The sequence below is a fragment of the Fusarium proliferatum genome (genome assembly GCF_900067095.1).
Source record: "Fusarium proliferatum ET1 genome assembly, contig: FPRO_scaffold019, whole genome shotgun sequence".
NCBI lineage: Eukaryota > Fungi > Ascomycota > Sordariomycetes > Hypocreales > Nectriaceae > Fusarium > Fusarium proliferatum.
The window spans coordinates 116,856-141,916 of NW_022194808.1; the positions used below are offsets into that span (position 1 = coordinate 116,856).

The following is a 25,061-nucleotide window of genomic DNA, read 5'->3' on the forward strand; positions in this document are numbered from 1 at the left end:
GATCCAGGAAGTCGAAACTTACTAATAAATCGTAAGAACTGCTCGTTTTGCATGGGCTATTGTCTATCAATAGCATCAACGGCCAAAGAGGCTTCCAATGAAAGAAACAACGATACGGAAGGGAAAATGTGAGCAGTCTCAGCACGCAATAGATGATCAAAGCATTACAAAAGACTATTTTTATAGATACATGAAAATACTCAGGATGAGAAGTCCTTCTCTCTACTTATTCAACCCGTGTCTGTGCTGGTGTGCATCTGACTCTCAGAGGCGGCTTCATCCAGAACATAAACACCTTCTGCCAGGTCATCCAGTCTTGACTCTCTGACACGAGCTCTAGGTCCAAATTCCACAGCGTATACGCAAGCACCAGACGCGCTTCGGCCCACGCAAAACTAATATCTGTTAGTTTTAAAGCAACAAAGAGGTAGGAGTTGCAACACGATGTGAGACGTGCGTTCTCGACTCACTTTCTCCCAGGGCAGTCTTGCGGCCCGATACTAAAAGGCTTCATGGCAGACCTGTCATCGTCTTGATACTCAGCTGATCGAGGCCGGATCCATCGTTCAGGAACCATGTTGTCGGGCAAATGGAAGTTCAGCGCAGAGCGGTTGGCTGCCCATAGATTCATCGTAAGAGTTGTATTAGACGGAATCTCCTCCCCCATCACGACATGCCCTTCCTTTTCAGTCCGACGGAATAGGTTCCCCGGGGCGGGAGGATAGAGGCGAAGACTCTCTTTGAGGATAGCATTAAGGTATTGCTGCTCTTTAAGGGCAGACAGTGTCATGTCAGAACTGGTATGAAATTGCGTGCGCAGAGTCGACGTTAGCTTTTTGAGGCATACATGATGCTTTAGAAGCAGATATATCGAGCCCGCCAGCAAAGTAGCCGCTACCCAAAGGTTAGCAAAGTAGTACAGAAAATCATCTCAAAGTTGGACCCTATTGAAGTGCAACCTACTGGTCTCGCTTCCCGCGATGATAAGAGCCATTGTTATGGCCTCATTTTCGACAGGTGACAACCTATGACATTTTCAGTAACGACGCCGGGAGAGCAACATGGTTTGAGGTTGGTACAGAGAAAACTAACCGTTGGTCTTCAGGACCGTCAAGTATCCGTGATATAAGTTTATTCTCCTTGATATGGCTCTCTGTTTGCTTGGGCACGGCCATAGGCTTCTTTGGAGACTTTGGAGCCCTGTTGAACCAGGTCCAAAAAGTATTCGTTATATAGCGAATACCTGGATACTGTGTCAGCTCCACAGCCGAGGCGAAGGCTCTTGCTAAACATGGGATGTCAGCGATAATGGGCCGACACTGGCCGTTCTCAAGTCCGCCGAACTTTTCCCCAAGAATCACATCGCCTGCAATATCCGTCGTCAGAAGATGGAGCCAATGGCTCAGGTCCACCTCTTTAGTCTCTGACTGATACTGGGACTGTTGGAGCTTAGAAATAAAGAGATTGGTGTGTTTTCGAAGACATGCTTCATGATGCGATGGTGTTAAATGGCACTGTGTGAGCCGCCGGTGAGTTTTAGCATTGAAAACTTTCTAGACATAATCAAGACGTATTAAAATCATTGTTACTGAGCCGTGAGCTTGTCTCGCTTAAAATTCCGCCAGAAGCTCGAGGTCGAGGCGTTACTGATCAGCACTAACATACCAGGTGAGATTCAGGGCAGTATCTGGAATCTTTGGGGATATTTCCTCGCCCTCTAGGTTGCCCCGGCCCGTATATATCTTGATACGCGTTAGATGAGTATGTGGCCAAGGCTGCATTTCAAGAGAAAATGTGGCACGATGCGTATAGCACCGAGATGCAAGACCCCTTTGCTCCGCATCCAGAGAGGCCCTCTAGGTATCGCCCCTGATAGCTTCATGAGCAATAACTAAAAATATCAAACACTTACCAGGCCAAGCTCGGCTCGAAGTAAACGAGAGAGTATCTGGGCTTATGCGAACAACATGACCATACCTATCGTGAAGATCCTTTGTCTTTCGGGCGGCAGCTCCTCTTAATACATAGAATGTATAAGGTATACGGCTCGCCGCCAGCCACCAAGGTCCCGGATACTTCCGAAGAGGATGTAGTCGAAGGTTGTAGATGGTATGTAGAATGATGTAGAATATGCACTGTACCGAGATATATTAGTTGAGTCAAATGCCAACTAAAGTATGCCGCTACTGACCAGGATAAAAGTCCACCCCAGTATCGTTACCCAAGATGAAGACGTGGAAGAGAAGGAAAAGGATGAAAGCATTATTATCCAGGGAGATGTCTGTTGATTTCTTTGGGGTAATGTAGTTACGTTCTCACCAATGGGTAATGACTCACTTGGCTTGCTGGACTGGAGGCAATATAAATAATAAAAACCTTAATGAAAGTGGCAAGAGAAGCGTCGAAAGCTATTAAGACTCCTCGTATTCCGGTTGCAATTACTTGTAAAAGTTCGTTCTTCAAGAATAAGAAGAAAAAGTACAAACGAAAGAAAAACAAGAGAAATAATCACCCCTCCCTTCGTATTCTAAACGAAGTGCATCAATTGTGCCACGCTGGGCTCGCTCTATCCGGCGGCTCGGTCCGTATACGGCAAGATGGAAAATGGGAACACCAAAGATTACATAACAACTCCACAATAATTGAGAGACAAAGTCCGGACTCGACCAAAGTAGCAACATAACTAACGACACCAGAAGAACATTGACAATGACCCCGTGTATAGAACCTGACCCAACCTATTCTAGTGTTACTTACGGTGTACAGTGTATCAAGTGCTAGCTTTGTAAATGTACTACCGTATCTACTCATGAAATTCACTACGCCTCGTGGCTCCCTTTTCTATCTTCTATCTTTCTAATTAATTGCGACGGGAATAAGGATCTGACATTTGCACTAAAAGTCGTGGTTTGGTAGGACAAAGGGATTCACAGGGCGTGGTGAATTTCATCAGTCAATACGGTACCTGCGGCATATGCAGCTTTAGGCTCCCAGCTGAACCACGCTCATTACTGTATAAGAATAAAAAGCAAACAGCGTACGTTTGTTCTTTTGATATTCGTTGAACACGTGTTTGTTCCGTGTGAGTGGAGGTCATATAAGATTGCGCACATAAACAGTAAAGCATCCAAGGTGCAGAATTTGGACACAACATAACATGAATATGCAAATCTGAAATTATAAGCGACGTCTGTAGATGATTCTATCCCTGGGCCCTTATCCAATCACATGTGTTCATTAGTGGCTGTTATAGCCACATCAGCATTATCGAATTCATGATCATTCTTTTGCAACCTAGACTTGGGGTAGGCTGCAGAAGGTGTGGGTAATGTCTAGATTGTTACGTAAAGCTTGGTACTGGAATGAAAGTCAAGTGATAAAGTAATAAAAACGTTTGGTTGCTATATAATATCCACAACTAACGAGGATCAATATTCCTGGAAGAAAATATGACGACCAATAAGGGTCGAAATCTCTAGGTAGTACAAGGACAAGATTAACTAGAGTCAAGACTTCCGAACAAAGTTGGCAAGGGCACTATGAGTTGCATAGAATGCGCCCTTGGGATAGTAGGTCTCGTTGAACATCAAGGGTTTCGCTCCCGGGAGCCAGGTGTAGGCGTGTTTATCCGTGAAACCCCAGAAGCTGATATCGGCAATGCCTGAGTCAAGAGCTTCCTTGATAACATCGCCGTAGATCTCGGTCTGTTGGGTAGCGTTGTACGTATGGACATCCATTTCAGCGATGGTGACCTCGAGCCCGAGCGCCTTATAAGAGTTGACCATTTCTCTAATAACACCAGGCACCAGGGGCTGGAGGGTGATGTGCATCTGCAGGGCAATCCCGTCGATGGGGACGCCCTTCGCGACGAGCTGTGCCACCATCTCATAGAGTTCTTGGCGCTTCTTCGGCAGTACCTCGACAAGGTTCTCGTTGAGGAACAGCTTGGCATCTGGGTCTGCCGCTCGGGCGATGCGAAAGGCCTCTTCAACGTAGCCGGGACCGAGCGTGTCGTAGAAAATGTTGGACGCCAGGCCACTGCCATTCGCTTTGAGGGCCTCGGAGACAACGTCCCATCGATCCATCTTGCCGCGGTACCGGTGCATGACAGCCTCGAAGTGGGTAGTCATCGCAGCGCGAAGAGCTGCTGGGCTAGTGATGTTGAGCACATAGTCTGGGTTACAGCAGCCCGAGATAAGCCCATGTCCCTTGACTGCCATGTTGTTGGCCTCTGCGAATTTGACGAGGCGGTCGAGCTTATGCCAGTCGTAGTGATCTGGGGATTGATGGAAGAAGTTCCACTTCAACTCGTTCTCAGGAGAGAGACTGTTGAACTGCTCGGAAAGAACGGCTTTGAACTGTGCATCATCGAGGTAGGACGGATTGATCGCCCCGGACCCAAAGAGAAGGTTCTTCTTGGCCGCCTCCTCTCTCAGTGAGGTGGTTCCGGTGCAGGGGATTTTGACTGCTTGAGCAACGGCGACGAGCGCTCCGATGATGATAGTGGCCTTCATGTTTCTGTTTCTAGGATTGCTCTCGGTGTCGTTGGCTGTGATGTTGCAATCATTCTTGCCAGGTCATCATTGAGGTATTATAGGTTGTGGTGTCGGCCTCTTCGTCATAACGTCAACCTTACTTCCTACGATATGACGTTTGTTTTTGCGGGGGAGAGCGTTATACGAGAACGAGAATGAAGAGTGGGGGACTAAGGACGAGGAGGATACTCGTCAATATACTCTTCTCAGAACGAATTCGAGCGACGTACTGTAGCGTCTCGTTGAAGCCCAGTCTTGGAATACAATTCCCCAGTCACCGACGGCTAGTCTAGTGCGTAGTTTGTAATGGATTTAGCCGGCCTCGGACAAATAACACTTGGCGTCCTCGGACAATTTAACGATGTTCCTCTACCGTCGTTATCCGGGGACATCAGCTGTGGCTATGACACCCTCTTCCAGACTCATTAGCCAGCCTTCTCCCATGGGGTTACCGGCGGGGCTTCGTCATACCCTGAATTATCCCACTCATTGTAATTGCCGGTGTTAGTGTACCCGGGTCTGGTAGCTTCAAGTCGGTAATTGTCCCTGTGTCTCCATTAATCAATTATGAGCCCCGTTCTTGCAGTTGAGGATTACGCGTCTCCGGATCGTGAGAGCCACAAGCAAAATGAATTATCTCCAGTAAAATCGACGGGAGTTCACGTACTGAAAATTGCACGGACCGTACTTGCCCTGCTGGCGAGCCTTGGATGTTATTGCGGTGAGCGACTGACCATTTACGAGTGTTTTGTTCATCCGCTTCTCTCGAGATCGTGGTAAATCTTTTGACGAACTCAGTTCTGCACGACGATCTGGAATTGTTAGTAAAAACCCAGACTTTGAGCTTACACACCTGGACCTCACCGCTATATCGTGATACCTAAGCTTTCAAATAACTACGGGAACCTGGGACAGTAATGGTTGAGAGGTTTGATACATATTGCTTTGAAGAGGAGACCCAGTCATCAAAGAGATTGACCTCATCTTTCTAGTCCAGGTTCAAGTTTTCGAGCATTGGTAACCTCCATTCTTATTGTTGGAATCAGCTTTAAGATTAAGAGTGCCAATGCCGTCATTCCCATCGCTGGTGCCACTCAAGGTATTAACAAAGGCCTTACGGCAGCCTGTCTAAGCCAGCTTTTTTCGCTGTCATAGGGGCGTTCCGAGACCCAGAAGCCGAACCGGTCAAGTCCGAGACTAAAATTACCAAGGGAGATGAATTTTGCTAATCTCGACCAAGCTTGACTCTGTTGTGTACATTTATGCATCCAATTCCGTGAGTTTCATTCAGAAAAACCAAGTTTTAAGCTAGAGTAGTCCCTACTCAGTGTAAGCTCAGTGGATTGTGATTCTTGCTGGCCAAGCCGTATACAGTGAGGTGCAATAAGTTTGAATCCGAGATGAAGTATTCGCCTTGTCGCTCCGCTTCTGTCACAAGCCTGGCTAGCTATACTGAGTAGATATCTAGCCCCAGGTAGGCAGCTAGCTAACTTGATTAGGCATAAACAGAACGAAGGAGGTAGCTACTGATCGGTTTAGTAAGGAGGCGGGTACTTGCGCCTGGATACAAAATTCTTGCATCCCACTGTACGATGATTTCTTCTCGTCACACTAAAGTCTAGATGTTGGAATGAGGACCTTCGGGTGTGTAGAGAGTGGCAAAGACTGCACCCGTTTTGGCACGGCGCCGGTCAGTCCGCTCATCCCATTTCAGATTGTCCGTATGGAAGATCTGGATGGTTCAAGAGGCAGCAGAGCAATGCCAAGGGTGGGTAGGTCGTGAGAAAAATAATTTACATAAACGAGAGAGTCCAGGTCAGCTGAAGGTTCAGGAACGAAGAACGAGCGAGAAAACTCGGTAAACGAGAGTCAAACGATGGATACGAACCACTCAAGTGCCCTGAGGCACGTAGCTGTGCCAAGGAGTGTGTTTTAGAAGCAGTTTTGCTGTGCCACTTCTAACCGCGAATATAGGGACTTAGAATTGCTTTTTTACCCACTATAACTGCCAATGTGTGACTATAAAAATACGAATCCGGTCATGTCCATCTTCCAAATCCCACACCGTACAATAAAATATCCCGTGAGGCCAATTGGAAACTGTTCGTAAACCAATTTTGCATTGGTACTATACGTCTGACGCCAAACGGCTGTGTCCAGTAGAAACTGGGCCCATTTTTAATCCGTAGCCGTTGCCCCTTTGCGAGATGATTGCCGAAATCTCAGCAGGATGATGCCAACTGACTATAACCATGACCAGAAGCATGAGAACGGCGTCAAAAATATATAGGTAGATCTCATGTTTGAGCAGGTACCCATCAAACCCTTGAAGGTATTCGACAGCTCTGAAGACTGATCGGATCATGATCAACAGACTGCCAACATACAGAACATACATATGCTTCTTCCAGGGAACCACATGCGAGCGCCCCGTCGGAGACACATTAACCGAGCGGTTAAATACCACAGCAATAACAACGAAAAGGCCAAAGAAGATCAGTTGGATGAAGAGGCCGACGATGATAACTTTGGCGCCGTTATGTAACGCTTCCAAGCTAACGGAGGATTGACAGCCTCCGCCTGATGTCAACAGTCAGTTGGTGTAATGCTTGTCCCTATAACATGAATTAAGCTGTGGGAAAGGATTGAACTAACCTCCTCCTTGGAAGAGAAACGAGAGAACATCTCCAACAACAAATATTTTAGTCAACCACCTGTGTGGGATCATGGTACGTGATTCCCCCTCCACCATGATAACAATCCGTCCAAGCTCCATGTAGATTGTTGCTGCAAAGAGAGCCGGGGCAACGAGTAGAAGGATGGCTTGGATGATATACGGGCCAAGTGTCCAGTTAGGGCTCTCTCCTCCAGATTTGGCTCGACCTGCGTATCCGATGACTTCGACTGCAATAGACACATGTTTGTTAGTTAACATGAACCCAACCCAGCAGAGCAGCACATTACTTACGAATACCACCAATAGCCAGCGGGATCATGAACTAGCATCTTTCCCGAATGAGCTGCCAGAAGTGAAAGAGGGTGGCACCTAGAAAAAGCAAGACCATGTTGACTGCGGCCGCTATCGAAGGATCATAATGGTAAAGGGAGAACGTAGCTGCACTATCGGCGGCTGTCGTGTCTCGAGGAACAAGATACATAGTGGCGAGCCCGTTTGGCCAAGGAGTGCTGTTGGATGAAAGGAGATAGACCAATGTGCTGTCGAGAAAAAGAGCAAAAGAAGATCGAAGAGAGCGATTGGCGGCAAAAAAAAAAGAAAAAGAAAAAAGAAAAAAAAAGAGACCAATTTTGTGGTAAGAACTGAATGCCTCAAAAAGACCTGGTGAAGCAAAACAAATGTAGGACAGATGAGGAAAGAAGAGACTTGGTAATGAATGGCTAAGAATAAGTGACGCTGCTCGAAGGGAATTGAAGGCTTGTTTAAAAACATCTTACCATGGGATAAGGGGGAAGGTATATCCACAATTATAATAGGGGAGAGTAGAGTGTTACAAGCGCTTGTTTCAGTATGTCTAACGAGAATTCCAAACGCGACATAGCCTTGAGCCATCTTGAACGAACCAGTTTGAGACTCGTTTACTCGTTTACCCTGCTGCGGTTCGCTCGGTAATTTGCATCCATCGAGCCCATAAATTACTTACAGTAGCTAGTCCAGCCTCGGAGCTCAGGCCTTTTCATTTAGTACCCAATCAGATGTGATGCCGTGCGGGAGACATCAGATTGTTGCTATTTTAGGCCAGCTTGCCTTGCGTCTTCAGGTACCCGTCCAAATCTAAAGTGAGTTGCAGTATTCTGTGTTGGGGATTAATCGAAAACAACTTTTTTTATTTATAGATGCGTGACTTATGCTATAAAGCACTGAAACTTAGCTGTACGAGACCATCTTTTAAATCAAAATAAAATTCTCGAGTACTAGAGATTCGATCTCCAAGCTGTAGTGGAGTGTGAAAAGGGGCAACACCAATAGCAGTTCAGCTAGTGCAGTATAATCAATCTAAATGCCAGATTCATATCTTAAAAGCCGCTCGTTTATGGAAAATTTAGTAGTTCAGGCCCCAGATGCACTAACTACATATCTACCTATCTGAACTGGCCTTAAGGTCTCTTCAGTTGCAACAAAAGACATGATTCTTCCCATCATATCAAGAGCATCATATCCCAATGCCAGTACAATGACTAAAAGCTCTATTTGTTCTTAACTTGCTGACTTCATTGCAACTTGCATGTCAATGAAGCGTTATTGCGACGTGTCTGAGGCTCTTTTCTTCTCAAGGCGTGTGTAATACTGCCCGAGATTCTCTGCCGATCTACCAACCGAGCCGTTTCCATGAGTCACTGTTTAATGCCAGCGACAGCTGATCCTTCATAAACACAAGCATCAAGGTAGTAATTGTAAATGTGTCACAATCTACCTCATGCCAGTAGTAAGATGCAGACTTTCTCCGATGTCAATGGCTCAGTTTTGTTGGTGTCTCCTTTTATAAGTTGAAGACAGGTATACTGCGCCTATAACGCAAAGGTCCCTCGAATATATAAAACGTAAAGCACCTGGGCCATCAAGTAACCAGATAGTTATGAGGCATGCCGTAGCGCTTGTCAAAGGCGCAGTTCTGGCGGTATACCTTTATCTTGCCCATAGTATCTGTTGTGACGATGATGTGACCACTAGAATGGCTGCTAGAGCCATTGTACGACGCATCGTTCATCACCATTGTCGCCTTTGAGGAAGAATCAAGAGTCGTTTCGGTTATGCACGAGGTGTTTGCTGTATGGTTCTGATGACCGTGCAACTCGCTGCGGCCAGAAGTTCCACAATCGCAAAGACTGTAGATCGGATCCTGCGAGAGGCTTAGGATCTCTCGAGTAATAATTGGAGCCATCCCGGCAGCTGTGACCGCCTCAGAGTGTGTATGGAATTTCTCATGAGACTCCTTCGGTTCCCTAGAATTCAAGTGCCAGATATGAACCTCATCGTCTTCGCTGCCGCATATGGCATATTCTCCACTGTCGTTGAAACGAGCATGGATTTGACTCGACTGACTTCTTATTCCCTCGAGCTTATGTTCTAAGCCATGGTCGGCAAGATTGTAGATGCGAACTCGTGAGTCATTGGTCGTGATCATTAACTTTGCTTGGCGAGTCGGGTCGATGCTTTCAGAGGAAACCATCGTCTGTAGACCTGTGATCTTGAAGCTGACTCTACTGTTGGAGCCAAAAGACTGGATACATATTCGACTTCTTTCCGTCAATCCGGTGGTGTTGAGAAAGATGCAAACCCCATCGAAGCTACCACATATTACGACCTTGCCATCCGGCGAAAAAGCTACAGCGGTGATGATGCCCGCCATGGGTGATGAGTGAATTATCGAAGTTCTTGTAATATCCCAAAGCCTTAGTATAGCGTCGAAAGACCCAGAGAGAAAGAAGCGGTCGTCAGTGGGATGAAACGCAACTGAGGTCACAGTCCTGTCGTGCTGAAATACGCGAAGGCATGTTGGCTGACTTGGGTGCCACAAGCGAACAGTCTTGTCTGTCGAGCCTGAGAGTAAAAAGTCATTCTTGCTCCAACTTAAAGTTAAGATCTCGGCTGAGTGGCCCTTGAACTCTCTGTAAGGCCTAGATAGAAATACTGGTGCTGAAAGGCTCTTCGATCCTAGTATAGTCCCATTCTCACATCTCTGCTGTACCAAACGCTCCTCTTCTGTGGAGATGACCTTGAACAGTTTGATGGCCCGATCCTTGCCTGCGACGGCCAGGTACCGGCCGCTCGGACTGAACTCAGCCGCCCAAATAGTAGCGTCACCACCGTTTGACATCTTGCTTCCGATGGCAGTCTGCGGAGTTGATCCAGCATATCCAGGCTCGGGTTGCTTTCCACCTACCAGCTCCTGGGCAAGAAACAAATTCCGGAATTGACTGTTGCTTGTGTTGTGTGACCTGATCCGGACATAGCCTGGGATTTCCATCTGGGGGGGCATATGGTTGCTTTGTGCGTTTTGCCCCATTATGTTGCCTCTGCAATAAAATGTCAGGTAGTTTTCAGCCGGAAATGGTTTGTTATTTGTCGGGCGAATGCAATCATGCGTGCAACTCGGAATTATCTTGGACCTCTCTGGTCAAGACTGGGCTCGGTGGCTTTGAAAACTTTCGTTTTGCCTAACGTATGTGAACCCAGGGAGTACATAACAATTAAGATTCTTACCTTCATTACTGATGAGACTTGTTAGGTATTTTGGTTTAGGTGTTAGGGTAGCTGAGATAGTATTGCAGTTTACGTCGAAAAACGATCTTACCATGTGCTACTCTTCAAGTAGTCAAACCACGTTGTACATGCTCTACCTAAGGAGGCGAGCTTTGACATACTTCAATTGCAGAATCTTGTGGCCGTGCAGGCATTAGCGAGATGTGAAGCCGTGGTCTCTGCTATGAGCAGATTAAGGTCCAAGTTCGAAATGCTAATTCGCGGTCTGAGCTTTCCGGAAGAAAAAAAAAACTAAAAAAAAACTCGTATAGGCAGTTCCCTTGACAGGGGAAACGAGAATACGCGTATATCCCGAGACGATACCCTAGCCTGTCGCTGTCGAGCGCAAGCTTCTACAGCAGCATCTACTCATGGGAGCTCAGAGACATACCCAGACACCGACAATCTTTACAATCTTTGTTAACATTGTGGAGGTAGCGTTTGGAAAGTCAAGTGGGGCGCAACGCGACGCAAAACGCCGCGATGGACGTGGCTGCGGCGGTCCATTCCATTTCCATCCACGCAACCTCTTGTAGAATGGATGGATGTCTATTTAGGCCCCTCTTGAATGGAATGGATGGAAATGAACGCTGACGCTGAGAGTAGGCCCGTGGAAATGGAAATGCGTGGACGCTATACAGGGACAGTACACGTGATCCTCCCATCCGTTGCCTCCCGGGCCTCCGCAAAGCTCATTTCAGCGAACAGATCAGTCCCTGGCACTTTGACATCTTCAAGGAGCTTCTCTGTGCTCATAATATAGCCTCTACAATGCCATGATTTAACCCCCTGTGTTATCCTGATCGTACTAGCGTCCAGCCTGGCATGATGGTCTCGAACCACTTGACTGCATGTTAAGAATAGCCTCTTAATATTAGCAGATATAGGAAGGATAGAGAGTATGTTAAGAGCTATTCATAATAGATATAGATACTCTTCCTCTCTCTTATACTAATAACTAATAGGACCTAGGATATTCTGGTCGGACTTGTAGACATCACAGACCAATCGCTGTATTTGTCGCCTACAGCATATGTGGAACTGCTAGCTGCGTCCTCAGCTTGCAACATGGTAGTCATCGATAAAGGTGGTTATAATAGAGTCGGAGCCTGACGAGATTCTTTACGATACCTGTCAAAGGGATTCCGATATATACGCCGTTTCGTGACCGGCTCGCCGCGTTCTTGACCTCGAGAGATAATTTGCGGCTCGTAGTGAGACCGGTATAGGTCTTTTACAAGGGACTTTGTAGTTTAGATCCAGTCTCGGCGGTCCGCTCACACATCCTTGAAATATCCCTAACGATACGCTAGGTGAGATGCAATGGCGGCATAATAAACCGGCGTCGCGTTAAGCCGCGAGTAATACTTGTTAAGCTTTTTCAAATAGAGGTTAATATTAACCTTAAAGTGCTCGGGATCGGGATATCGATGGGCAGCAGCCTTATGTACCTCTATTTTGCTATGGGGGTATTCATAGCCAAGTAAAGTGTTCTACGGGCACCTATATGCCTTAATGTATTCTTCCTTCCGCTTGCGCTGCTGCGAGAGTAATCAAGACGTGCTCGAAGTGTTAAAGGACCTTGTTAAATAAGGAAATAATAGCCCAGTCCTTCTCCTTGAGTTTGTTCTCGTCACTAAGGCAGAGCGGCACCTCGCTGCTTGACTGCTTTCTCCTTAATACCGACCCCTCCCACTCGCTCTTCTGCTTATACTAAAGGTCCTCGAGGAAGTCCTTCAGGAGAAGGGCATGCAGAATCATATAAAGGGTGGAAAGCCAACAGGTAACCACATTAATGATAGCATCTAGAGGTTTCTTTGCTCGTAGCACCGGATCGTCAGACTTGCTGTACGTTATAAGCTGAAGAGACCGGAGGAGATTGGTAAGCGAGTCTGAGCGGTGGATCCAGAAGTTGAGGCTATGAAGTTTTCTAACTGGTCCTTTCCGTCTCTATAGCTCGTAGGCCTTCGCGTCAAGGGTCTTATTCCCTTGGATATTGTCCTCGAAGGCCATGGAATTATGGCCAAAAAGAAGTGCTTTAACGGCGAGACTGAGGGTATGGCCAAAGAAGCGTAATCGCCGAGTTTTGCCCTCAAAACCGAGCGCCTTCCTAATTTCTTCTATCGCCGTGTCGTTATTACTAGCATTATCAAGTATGAAATATCCCACCTTATAGGTTATGCCGTAGCTTCGAAGGAAGTCGACTACGTGGGTAGCGATATTATCCCTAGAATGGTGGTCGATAAGTTCAGGAAGGCTAACCACAAGTTTTCCTAGCTGGCTAAGGATGTTAAGAAAGTAGCAACAGATTCCACACAAAGCGGGGCGATTATTAGACCTCTAACTATCGAATGCAATATGAAGTGACCCCGGAGCTGTTGCTAATACTCGCTTGATCTCAGCCTTGTTTTCCTCGTACACCTGAAGAATACGCCTGCGGACGGTATTATGGGTAATTTACACTCCGGTTGTCCTCACGAGTGGATTGAGATATTCGAAAGCGGCGCGGAGGTATGGATCTTCACTTTGTCGGAAAGAAGAGTTGCTGTTAATGATCCACGAGGCTACTAAATGCTGGAAGACTAGCCAGTCAAAACGGCCAATGATCTGGTTTGCAATCTGCTGCTCTCGCGCGTCACAGGTATTCAATTTATCATCTTGGCGATATTCCTCGATGGTATCTTCTCCTTTGCTTTGCTAGGCGGCTTCCGTCTTCTGGAAGGGTTACAGACCTTGTAGTCATTCTAGAGATGGATCTCCGCGTTCTGCGCACCGCTTGAGGCCGCCGACTGAAGTTTGGCCTGCGACTGTTAACACCTTGCAAACCCATCGCCGCTTTGTATCGTCATCGCTCTTCTCGATATCGTAGCCGAATCGCCATATCTACGACGATGTAGACGCACAGCCTTGGGATTGCATATAGCCAGGGATGTCTTTCCAAGTGAAGAGGTCCTATGAGCTCTTCTTATCCCTTTGGTATGGCGTCTCGAGCACCATAGATCTGATAATTGGACTCTCAGCCATTCTACGCGGTACAGAATGCAGTTGTAAGAATGCGCTTGCACAGAGACGCTCGAACGCAGCACCGTGACGCGAAATATCTATGACCCTATGGCTGTTATGTTCTGTTTAAAGGTGCGTTAATTTGTATATACAAATAGGTACTTGAGATCTCTTCCGACTATGACCAAGTTGGTTCACCCTGAATTACAGAGTATCTTGGGGGCTAGGCTAGAAATCCCCTACCAGTCTATACCCCTGCTTCCATTTCTACCCATCCATTCCACGGAACCATGACCTGGATAGATGGATTATATAGCGGCCAGCTCCATGGAATGGATGGAAATGGATGCGCGGATAATCTATTTCCACGCCATGGATACGTGGACGGTGGACATGGAATAGATCGCCAGCCTGACTGGCAGTGCCCCGCGCGAGGAGAGGAATAGGATTTAAGGGGATGTAACATAGAGGGTCTATGTGGGTAGACGCGCTGCGCCTCTACTAGTTATTTTCTCCGAAACAACAAATCAATACTTGGCAGCGGCGAAGCAAAATCATGATACCATCCGACAACGCAAGAATAATCACTGGAAGGAGTTTCTGGCGGATAACGATAATGTCTGGACAGTAGCCAAGTATGTAAAGTCCGGGGATGCTGCAGCTTTCGGAAAAGTACCTCAGCTCGTCAGAGCAGACGGAACAGCAACAGCAAATCATCAGGAACAAACCAAAGAACTTCTAGTAAAGTTCTTCCCGCTACTACCAGACAACATTAAAGACGAAAGATTGAGGCAGCAGAGAGCTCTAGTAATAATACCGAACCTGTCTCTAGAGGAAGTGAAGTGCCAATTGTAGGCAATAATGTCATGGAAAGCGTCAGGAGAGGAGAGACTACCAGTAATTGTGCGGAAGCAGGTCTACATGTCGGTGAAATACGAATATATGCTTGATATCTTCTAAGCATTACTAGTGGAAGCCGTGATACTAAGATACTACAGATAGGCTCAAATTATACTACTTAAGAAGCCGGGTAAAGGTAACTGAATATACGATTGCAAAAGCCTGGAGACCGATCCTGCTTTTAGCTATGCTAGGTAAAGTGTTAGAGTTAGTAGTTACCGAGAGAATCTCCTATGCAGCAGAGACTTAAAGACTGCTTCCAAGGAATTACTTTCGCGCATGCAAGGAGCGATTAGCAGAGTAAGCCCTTTTACTGCTATAAGAATATATCTTCTCAGCATAGAGTTTATATTATGTTATAAGTCTTATTAGTTTGGATATAAAAAGGGCATATAACGGCGTATATAAAGAGAGATAATTGCAGCGTGCAGAGGCGAGAGGGATTCTAAAGCGTCTCTTGTAATAGGTTAATGCTTTTTATTTAGAGCAAACTGCAACTATTATAAGTAAAGGCAAAGTTCTGAAAGCAAACCTTCAGGGCTTCTTGGCATAAGGGATGTATTTATGGGTCACCTCATAAGCCTGACTTTCATCTCGCCGATCTCAACCATAGATCTGTGCAGTGGAGAACCCTTCCCAAACTAGGAGCGTTGACTGTTCGCAAAGTGGGTTATTCCGGCAGAACAATCATCACCCCGGCAGGCTCCTTGGGGCTCGTGCGGGGTCGTTGACAGGATTCAGTGGTGTAGCAAGGCAAGATTATCAAGCACAAAGGTTGTCGCTGACGATGGCGAATGTTCATAGCCCTCAACAATTCTTGGTACGGAAAGCGAAGAAGTAAGTAATGCTTCATCCGTCTGCAGAGCCGAAGCGGGTGTGGAAGGGTCGCTGTTCGACGTCAGACTGGAAGTGGCGATTCCCGTGGACGGATAGACGCATGGATGGCCACGTCGAACGCAAGCTGTACAAGCTGGTCCCTTCTCGTTACACTACAGCACGGAATTAGCATGTGATTGATGATTATCTTCAGGTTGGTCTACTGCAATAGGGAATCCACTAAAAGGGTGGCAAGAAAACGTGCCTTGACCCGCCGCTTCCTACAATTGGTGCAGCCTGTTCTTGACTTTTTGTGTGATCGTCTCCTGCTCGTTGGCAGATGATCCATTGTGTCCGTTGGTGATTTGTCAGGGCCCATGTTCAGGAAGGGGGGCGCCCTCAGTTACATATGCAAGCGTCGATCATGACACCCACAGGTCAGCTTTGGGGTTAGGTTAAACTCTCCTTGTTAGTGCCTTTGAGACCTAGCATTAAGATTATGGTACCAAGAAAACTTTAATTCTATTATCTGTCTGTCTATCAAGGACATATGTTTCAATATCAATATTCTGCAGGTAAGGACCAACGCTGGCAGCATATGCAGTGCTTAATTGATTCCTGGCAATCGAGATGGGTAAATTCAATGTCTCTCAGTTATTATTCTGGGCCTCGTGGCAAATCTTACGTACGTACATTTATTACGCCATCCTCGGGGTTTCCGTCCATCGTACATTAAACGAGTTGGAGCGAGATGACCGAACGGACCTCCGAAGCCCCGAACGTGACACAACATTATTGGTTTTCATCCCTATCCCCTAAGCCTCCAAGGCGTACCCCGCCCCACCTTATCCCGGTTCTTGTGGCAGTACAAGCGGGGTACCAATAGTTTCAATTTCCAACCTTTCACAGCCAAATTACTATGCAATTCATTCAATAAATACATCTTCAGATCCCGATCAAAGACAGGAGGTCGATTCACATGATGACAAGAGCTTCTACAAACAACATAAGGGAGTTTATTAGACATTGTAAAGCCCTCTGGTGGAGACCATTACTGGCAAATAGTTTTTCCACAGATCGCATTCCAACACGCATTCGTCATGCATGGCATTCTTAGCCTAGCAGCGCTGCATCTTGCCTACAGACAGCCCGCTCACAGTCGGAGGCTTATCTGCATCGCAGCCTATCATCATAATATAACACTACAGGGATTTCGGCAAGGCATAAACCAAATGAGCGACGATAACAGCGTTGTGTTATTTGTTTGCTCGTCGTTGAACATCTGTACGTGTTGGCCATCTTTGGGCCTCTCTATGATAACTCTTCTGCCGACCGTAAGTCTCGCATCCTCGGAGCCGGATGGATCCCAGCGATACGCGGCGTCGACGCAGTGCTTCATCCTGTATATGAGAGGGTGCGCCGAGGACCTTTGAGTAACTTGACAGATATCGGTAATTGGGACAAGCTGGATCCAAACCAGTAATCAGTTGTTGAAGACGACCATTTCCGCAATATACAGGAAGTATGGCAACGCAGTAGTGATGCACACATTTATGACCAGGCGCTCTACCTACTCCGGAAATGCAATGTCTATATGGTCTGCACCATACATTTGGTTGCACGCCACTCCCAAAGAGTACCTCGAGTTGCTACAACAGCGATAGCCCCCGGCTTTACTCATTTTTGCGTATTTTGGTACCTTGGCCTATGCTTTAGACGAACACGGGTTTATGGATGGTAGATGTTACCAACGAACTACTAGGAGGATACTGGGACCGATGGATGAAGTGTCAGACATTACGTGTATTCGGTTCATTGATGTGAATTGGTGTATTCATGTTGTGTTCTGTTGAAATCTACCCCTTAGAGGTTTTACCATTTCGGCTGTAATCTTAAAATATCCCTACTTGCACGTGAGGCCCCAGCACCTGTTCAACATGAAGTGACCTAAAGACACTGTGGGTATTGATAAGTAAGTACCGTAGATGAAACGAATAAATCTGTCTTAGGATTGCTTGCTTTTCTTTTGTTAGTAGCTGTCTCCGTTAGAATATCTCGGCAGTTTTGTTTGGCGTGCCCGAAAAGCGGGGCTATTTCAGGAACAGCATGAATCGAGTACGGACTAGCACAGGACGCCTCTTAACATATGATGGTTACTAGCTGCGCCACGCACCACGTTTTCGCAAAGAAAAACTAGATGCACAGTACTTATATATTCTGACTTAGCGTCTGGCTTTTGAGAGTGCGTTTTCTGTCACTCCCTCTATCATCGTCTCGGTTCTTCCTTTACTACTCGCTTTTTGAATTAGATATTACGCATCACCGTCAATAGCCGCCAACAAACGAAACACCATTCGACACGAGCTCGCCGGCGATGAGTATCCATACCTTAGCCCAGCTACCCCGACACCACCTTATCAGAGCTTGAGAAAAGCTAGCATTACCGGAGATCTTGCACATGCTGTAGAAATGCCCGCAGACCTTCCCTCAGCAGTGTCATCCTCCCTCTTTTCTATAGGCGGGCCCTTTTTGCCCTCCGCCGCCGGCTTAGTGTCTCTTTGCCCGTCGAAGGTCTTGGATCTCAGACCTCATCAACGCCATCTCATGCATAACCGCCTTCGTTCTTTTAAAGAGACTTTAGTGAATCTAGAATAGACTCTGGGGAGCTACTTTGATGCCTTCTGATTCGTCTTTCAAGGTATTTAGACTGAGATTCAGCCTCGAGGACGGTCTTTGGGGTCTTTGAAACCCAAGGGTTGGGGTGGCTAGCCTCCTCCTCGAAAGGCATTGGAGTCCGCGCCTGCACATCAAGCTTTGAGACCACACTTTCTGGATCAAGAGGAACAAGCCCGGCTCCTCTAAAACCTGCCTTAATATTTACCTCCGTGATTGTAGCTTGAAATGCAGCGTAAAAGGCCAGGAAGAACTCAGTCTTCGAAACATAGGCAATAGAGTATCTAATCAGACGCTCTATTTCTTCAATACCACGCAGTTGCGGGGGAAATCCTCGCGAATCTAGGTCGAGGATAAATCGAATAATAGCTTGTTCCTCTAGATCAGATAGTTTCCGTGACTTGGGTGTAATATCGTATCGAGAAGAAATGCCATGGGTTCGGCGACAGAGTGAACCATAGGAGGCCTGGTATATCTCAGCTGCGCGATGGAGACCTAATTCTGGGTTGTTCTGATAGGCCTGAAGCGCAAGAATGATGTTTGCCTCTTTATTTGGTTGAGACATGATTGATGGTTGAGGATCAATTGATCAAATAGAAATGTTATAGGGTGAGGGATTTTTGGCCCACTCACTTGTCTGGTCCACTTGCTTATCATGCACGTTATCTTATATACTAGTGTGCGACCTTCAGCCAGCCTTTTTGGGGTCAGATGGTGGCCAGCGCAGGCGCAGGTCCCAATCCGATACCTCATACAGAACTTACGGTAGACAACCTCTCTGAAACCATTCGTTACTGTCGGTCGCAAGAGGCCGCGACTGCAGCCGCGATTATAGCCAATAAGATGGCCTCAGCGGTAGGCGTTCGTGCTGCCGTACAGTCGTTCCACAAACAGCTCCCTCTAGAGCGGATTCCGTACGAATGAACCTGCTGTGTGGTCATACATCAAGTAGAAGCTTTCGATTAAGCTATCTAAGATCGTTGCGGAGATTCTAATCTCTACCAAGTCGATCGATAGTAAGCACTTGAAGCCGTGAGTAACTGGTTTTCTTGTTTATGCGCTTTCTCATCGGCCAGGCTGTCGACTGACCCTATACAGGTACCAGAGCAATCCTATCCTAACTGAAACCACCCGGTGGGATCCTGGAATTGGCCAAACAGCCGCGAAAGGTATGCTGGTGGATTTTCCGCTGGCTATAATAGAGGGTCTAAAGTCGATACCGCAACTCTATGGCGGCAACGTGCGCGATCACAAACCAGTGACAGGTGCCAAGAGTGGCATGGTAGTCGCAGGAAAGACATTTACGTGGGGTTTCATCGACGGTCTTAGTGACTTCGTGATACAACCATACAAGGGCGCAAAGAAAGAAGGCGCACTGGGGGCTACCAAGGGGTTCGGAAAAGGGGCGACGAGTCTAGTGACCAAGAGCGGTGCTGGTATGTTCGGGGTGTTTGCATATCCTAGCACAGGAATCAGCAAGAGCCTATGGACAGCTGTACACAGCTCGACGCGTAAGGCGATTGCCAAGGAGCACCACGAAGAGGGTGTTTGGATGATGAAGAAGGGGATGGGAACGCAGCTGGACTGGGATGAAGTAGTCCATCGCTTCATTTGAAGCCAGATGCATAGACAGAAAGTCCAAGATCAACACGGAGTAGTAAAAGAATGTACTATAAGGCTCGGGCCTAAAATTCCAACTACATGGCTGGGATCCGGCGAAAGTGATTTATGCTACTACTGCGCGCCAATTAGCCATTTTCTCCTTAGGAGATTTGGTGCTCTCGCTGATAAACCTCGATATCATGGCCAAGCTTTTCTTTAACTTGTGAAGATGATCCAACGACTTCATCTCAGAGGAGAGCCGCGATCTCGTCGAGAGTCTTGCCGGGCTAATGTATGTAAGCAAAAGGTCCGTACGTCTGATGATAGAAGATCACTTACAGTCTTGAGAGGCAAGAGGAAGTAGAAAGTAGCACCAGCGGCGCTGGACGTCATAAAAAGAGAGTAGTACCTGTACTTAAGTTAGATTGCTGATTTTCCAAGTTTTATTGGTTAAGCAAAGTTACCACTAGCTAATACCTACAATTGCTAGGGGTGTAACTTGAAATAAACAATCACCACCATAAGATTTAATGCTACTGCGAGTACAATACCATTTGTCCTCAAGCTAAAGTTGAAGACCTCTGAAGATACTATCTAAATAATGGTATGAAGGAAACGGTATAACCTATCGGATAGACGAAGACGGACGCGAAAGCACCTCGGGAAGCAGTTTGGTTATCATCATCTACCAAGCCGAACACTCCACTAAGTGTTATATAAATAGCCATCATAATACAAAGAATGTTAGATCCATTCCATCAAGTGAGAGTCCGTGGCGTCTTGTTAGCAACCCAGATGAGGCAAATGACCTGATAGATAATGCCCAGCAAACCGTAGAAGCCGCTGGTAAAGAGGGCGGTACTAACAGCAAGGTAATAGCCTGGTAGAAGACTTTTTTAAAGTGCTAATACTCATTGTCGGTTTATGTTAAGATGCATTCCAGCTCTAATGGTTTAGCTGAGTGACAGAACAACCAAAGAGTGCCTTCAAGACATAGTAAAAGAAACTATTAGTGAATGGCAGATATACAAATACGATTCGTTACCACTGACGGCTTATTTAAACCGAAAGAGCACTAGCCACTAATGCTTACATACATTGCCTGCTTTTCGTACTCTTCTCCTTCAGCCTAGGCTGTGCCGTATAATACTTAGATTCTGCCTACATTTCATAATATTACTAGTGAAGTAGCTTAAGGCTATTCTTTGAGTGTTCAGTATCCTATCTACGGCGGCCGAAGCGTTATCTGCTTTTAGAATACGAGTGTTTAATATAAGGTATAACTAGGGTAGTAGGGGTAAGGAGGCAAGGTTCATATAATCTGCTTATTATAATATCTCAATAATATTGATAACTTCTTTACTTAAAATTGCTTTTTTTTTAATAACTTAGCTGCTATTTATAATGTGGTTAATAAGCGAGTATACCAGGTAAGCGAGTGTATTAAACATCCCTTAACCTATATTTCTACCGGTTATTATATAATGCTCAAATACAAATGCTAGGAGTGAAGGGAGCTCGAGAATGGGTTATAGCTAAAGGTAAATACTTATCAGAGCACCTGCACTTGCTGTTTAGCAGCCCACCAGGAAGAGTGTTATATCTAAAAGCCCACAAAGGAGAATATTTGCATAGATAATACCGAGGATAAATGATTATTTGCTGTTTTTCTTTTTTTTAGAAAACCTTAAAACAAGACCAAAAAAACATAAGTGCTGACAATGTTAAGCAAGAACTATAAGCTAACTAGCTTTGGTGTGGATATGCCTATTTATACCTATCTTCCTCTTTAAAGATGTTATGTTTGTGAGAAGTGAAGGATAGTTTAGTATAAGCTATCATTCCAAACGATAGCCCAATTGGCCCCTGGGGTGAGCATGCAGGCTTCCGAACGCTGGAACGATCATCCAGTGCTACACTATTCTTGTACATGCTCTGCAGATAAGTGGTATTACCCCCGATCGAGAGCTGTATGATAGGTAGGTTGGATTCGTATAAAAGCGACTGATTAGCAACTGAAGCACCTCACAAAAGTTAAGGAGATCTGGAATCCCTTTATAGTTGACATGTTTTCATTTCCACTTTCCATCGATTGCACATGCTCTTAGTTTTAGTTACCAGCGCATTCCTATTCTATTATATCTCTGATCTTAACTCCGCCTATATCGATCATGACTTGATTTCATAGCGATCATACTTATGCTCAATAGGTCGGTATATAAAGTAGTCAAATATGGCTTTCTTCCCCAACCCATTCAAATCAGAGCAAGCTACTCCCGCAAATGCTCCCGTGAGAGAATCCTGTCCGCCACACTCATCTGACATGATGGAAGCGTCAAATATAGGACCAACCTTAACCAGATCTTGTCCCTTGAGGGCGTAGAAGAACTGCAGCTGTTGGCCCCCGTGAATGGCCAACGCTAGCTTGACCTTACCCTCGTTGGGAATCTGTACGGGATCGACAAATGGTTCCTTAAGATAACTGCGTGGGTAAGATTGTTCAGAAGTCATGATAAGAAGCTCTCGTTGGCCGTCTGAGTCAGTCGTCACCGCGAGATAAAAGAAGCAGTATCGGTTATAGTATGCGGTGAGGCCAGCAAGCTGACGCTCATCCTCGGGCGAGAAATCAATGACAGTCTCAGCTTCATAGGAAAAGTGTTCTTGACGTCGGGCAACAAGGGAGTGCTCATACCAAGATCCAATGGATTCCCGGCCATGCAATACAAGCTTGTCATCTCGAAAGGAGAAGAGGCGATCTGGCTTGGGAGTTCTTAACCACTGGAAATCCTGCGGGAGACCCTTTTCAAACGTATATTTTCGCTCTGACCAGTATAATGTGTCATCGCGCGAGGCGGGAAGGCAACATAAAAGCTTGGAACAGCCCCGTTCTTGATATAAAGCCAATCATCGTCACCCCAGTATGCTTCTTGGATGGCGGTCTCTCGGCCTAGCACGCATCGGGGGAAGTGGCCCACAGGCCTACCTGTTAAGTGAACGAGGTAGACTTTGCCATCTAGCGCTTCGACAATATCACCGTGGCCAGCCTTCTGTAAGGCTGCAAATGGCGTATCTTTAGATGTGAGAATATGCTTGTCGGGATGTGTCTTATAGGGTCCCCATATGTCGCGTGATCGAGCAAGAGTGCATGCATGGCTATAGCCAGTGCCGCCTTCGGCTATGAGGATATAGTACCACCCGTTCCGCTTATACATATGAGGAGCCTCGGTGATGCGGACATCTGTGCCCTTGTATACATTTTTTCTGGGCCCTATCAGTCTGCTCTTTTCGTAATCAAACTCTTGCAGACAAATTCCTGCAAATGGCTCTGGACGCGAGCGGTGATCAGTCAGCATGTTAACAAACCACTTTCGACCATCATCATCATGGAAAAGCGAGGGATCAAAGCCCGAAGAGTTGGTATATATAGGATCCGACCAAGGTCCCCCAATAGATGAGGCATGAATAATGTAGTTATGAGTATCCTTGAAGGAGCCGGCTTTCCGCTTAACGTCGGTATAGACGAGCCAAAACTCGTCGCCGTCGTAAGTAAGGCATGGTGCCCATACGCCGCAGCTATCCGGTTCGCCGCGCAAATCAAGCTGAGATTCACGAGATAGCGGACGAGTGACGAGCGTCCAGTTGGCTAGATCTGTCGAGTGATAGATTTGTACGCCGGGATACCATTCAAATGTTGATGTTGCGATGTAGTAGTCCTTGCCGACTCGGAGAATAGAAGGGTCGGGGTTGAACCCAGGCAGAATGGGATTTCTTACGGAGGGCATAGTGATGTTGAGCTTGTTGGTAGTTTGAAGAGTGAGAGATTGTTTAGGGATGTAGCCTCGTGCGCCATTTACATACCTTTATACAAGCACAAAATAGTCGAGCTTGGAATCATGTCGTAGACTTAATTTAGGCTGAAGGAGAGGTTGTGGGCTGAATGCGCAAATAGAAGCTGGATACAAAAGTTTCGGCCTAATACGCGAATCTACCTGATAGACAACATGTGAGGATCATCAGCCATTCGGGCTAGTTCTACGCGTATTGTCGTATTACGTTGATCTGCTACTTCATTTATACGATCAACAGTGTCAAATGTTAGGGTGAATTAGCCACTTCACTTACCAGGTCCTATCTCGGGGGAAATATTGGGTGTAAATGTAAGGTAAGTCATGTCTCCTCGGACAAATACTCTCACCCGTGTCGAACAAACGACAAATTACACTCAACCGCCATATAACCGAGAAACAAATAAAAATAAAACGATCCAATCTGTCACCGTTTTCTTTATCTCAAATCTCAAGACAGCAGGATCAGATCATAGCATAACTTAAGTTGATAATATAAAGCCTAGATCGTTCTACAGTTAAGCGCCATAATTGCAGCTAGAGAGAGTAAAGACGGTTATCAGCATTTCTATGTCGTTCTTTGAGAAGGATAATGCCGCGACTTGATGAAATCATCATCAGGCAATTGAAGTTTTCGCAGCAACGATATGAGTCAACATGATGCCGACGAAAGAAACCCTGGTCATCAACGGATAAGACCAAAACGCAGGCGAGAGAAGCGGGGTACGCGTCACTGCTCTAGCGTTGAGGTTGAGGTGAGCCTTGGATTCCTGATAATGGAAGGTCTTCTGCGGACATTGGGGTGCGGCTTTTAATTCTCTGGCGCCATAGTTTGCCCGGCTCCAATTGCCCGAGGGCTCATGAGTTCTGTTCTAAGATGAATAGCTGGATAGGGACTGCATTGCTCACTGTTACTCAATTCCCTGAGTATCACCTTTGCTCACATGGCCATCCTCTATCTCCACCCCAAGTTCGTTCAAGAATTCAATCCACCCCCTTCGAGAACCTGTCTCACGTCGGGCAATCAAGAGATACTAGCTCCTACTCGCTCCCAATCGCGAGTTCGAGTCGCCCCATCTCACAACAGGCGGCTCGGCTAAATTGATCCACAAATTCCCCCTCGTAACTTTGTCGTTCAGAAGTGACCGAAGCGGGGTAGTGCTTGGCAAGGGTTTGTTAGCGAAGTTTAGTGCGGACTTTACGAATGCCAGCTTAACGAATTCATCTTCTGGTTACATCGTGGTCGAAGATGTGGGGATCAAGAGGTGTAAAGATTCACACCTCAGATAAGACTAGGCATGTCTTGGGAAGCTCCATAATTGAAGATGTATTGTTAGAGACAAGCGATACAGAGGGAACAGCATTTATTCTTAATATGGCCAACTTAAAAACTAATTTACTTGTCCTATCAGGTTTGATGCCGTTGAA

General features: G+C 46.3%; 7 protein-coding genes across 7 annotated transcripts; 1 reads left to right on the forward strand and 6 right to left on the reverse strand.

The window, feature by feature from the left end:
* Nucleotides 1-226: 226 nt before the first annotated feature.
* Nucleotides 227-1,492, reverse strand: FPRO_16004 (uncharacterized protein; the record flags this gene model as incomplete). The annotated part of the gene is made up of 5 exons (XM_031225099.1): nucleotides 227-395; nucleotides 471-894; nucleotides 964-1,025; nucleotides 1,093-1,366; nucleotides 1,429-1,492. 5 exons carry the CDS (start codon nucleotides 1,490-1,492, stop codon nucleotides 227-229), a joined length of 993 nt encoding a protein of 330 aa, XP_031090293.1.
* Nucleotides 1,493-3,506: 2,014 nt separating this feature from the next.
* FPRO_16005 (uncharacterized protein) lies at nucleotides 3,507-4,514 on the reverse strand (the record flags this gene model as incomplete). Its single annotated transcript, XM_031225100.1, has 1 exon — nucleotides 3,507-4,514. The coding sequence occupies one exon, from the start codon at nucleotides 4,512-4,514 to the stop codon at nucleotides 3,507-3,509; it is 1,008 nt and encodes a 335-aa protein (XP_031090294.1).
* Nucleotides 4,515-6,663: 2,149 nt separating this feature from the next.
* FPRO_16006 (uncharacterized protein) lies at nucleotides 6,664-7,531 on the reverse strand (the record flags this gene model as incomplete). The annotated part of the gene is made up of 3 exons (XM_031225101.1): nucleotides 6,664-7,115; nucleotides 7,191-7,439; nucleotides 7,504-7,531. 3 exons carry the CDS (start codon nucleotides 7,529-7,531, stop codon nucleotides 6,664-6,666), a joined length of 729 nt encoding a protein of 242 aa, XP_031090295.1.
* A 1,578-nt stretch (nucleotides 7,532-9,109) lies between these two features.
* FPRO_16007 (uncharacterized protein) lies at nucleotides 9,110-10,558 on the reverse strand (the record flags this gene model as incomplete). The annotated part of the gene is made up of 1 exon (XM_031225103.1): nucleotides 9,110-10,558. One exon carries the CDS (start codon nucleotides 10,556-10,558, stop codon nucleotides 9,110-9,112), a length of 1,449 nt encoding a protein of 482 aa, XP_031090296.1.
* A 7,581-nt stretch (nucleotides 10,559-18,139) lies between these two features.
* On the reverse strand, nucleotides 18,140-18,751 carry FPRO_16008 (uncharacterized protein; the record flags this gene model as incomplete). Its single annotated transcript, XM_031225104.1, has 1 exon — nucleotides 18,140-18,751. One exon carries the CDS (start codon nucleotides 18,749-18,751, stop codon nucleotides 18,140-18,142), a length of 612 nt encoding a protein of 203 aa, XP_031090297.1.
* Nucleotides 18,752-19,029: 278 nt separating this feature from the next.
* On the forward strand, nucleotides 19,030-19,801 carry FPRO_16009 (uncharacterized protein; the record flags this gene model as incomplete). Its single annotated transcript, XM_031225105.1, has 2 exons — nucleotides 19,030-19,100; nucleotides 19,285-19,801. 2 exons carry the CDS (start codon nucleotides 19,030-19,032, stop codon nucleotides 19,799-19,801), a joined length of 588 nt encoding a protein of 195 aa, XP_031090298.1.
* Nucleotides 19,802-21,957: 2,156 nt separating this feature from the next.
* Nucleotides 21,958-23,570, reverse strand: FPRO_16010 (putative beta-xylosidase; the record flags this gene model as incomplete). The annotated part of the gene is made up of 2 exons (XM_031225106.1): nucleotides 21,958-22,610; nucleotides 22,772-23,570. The coding sequence occupies 2 exons, from the start codon at nucleotides 23,568-23,570 to the stop codon at nucleotides 21,958-21,960; spliced, it is 1,452 nt and encodes a 483-aa protein (XP_031090299.1).
* Nucleotides 23,571-25,061: the final 1,491 nt, after the last annotated feature.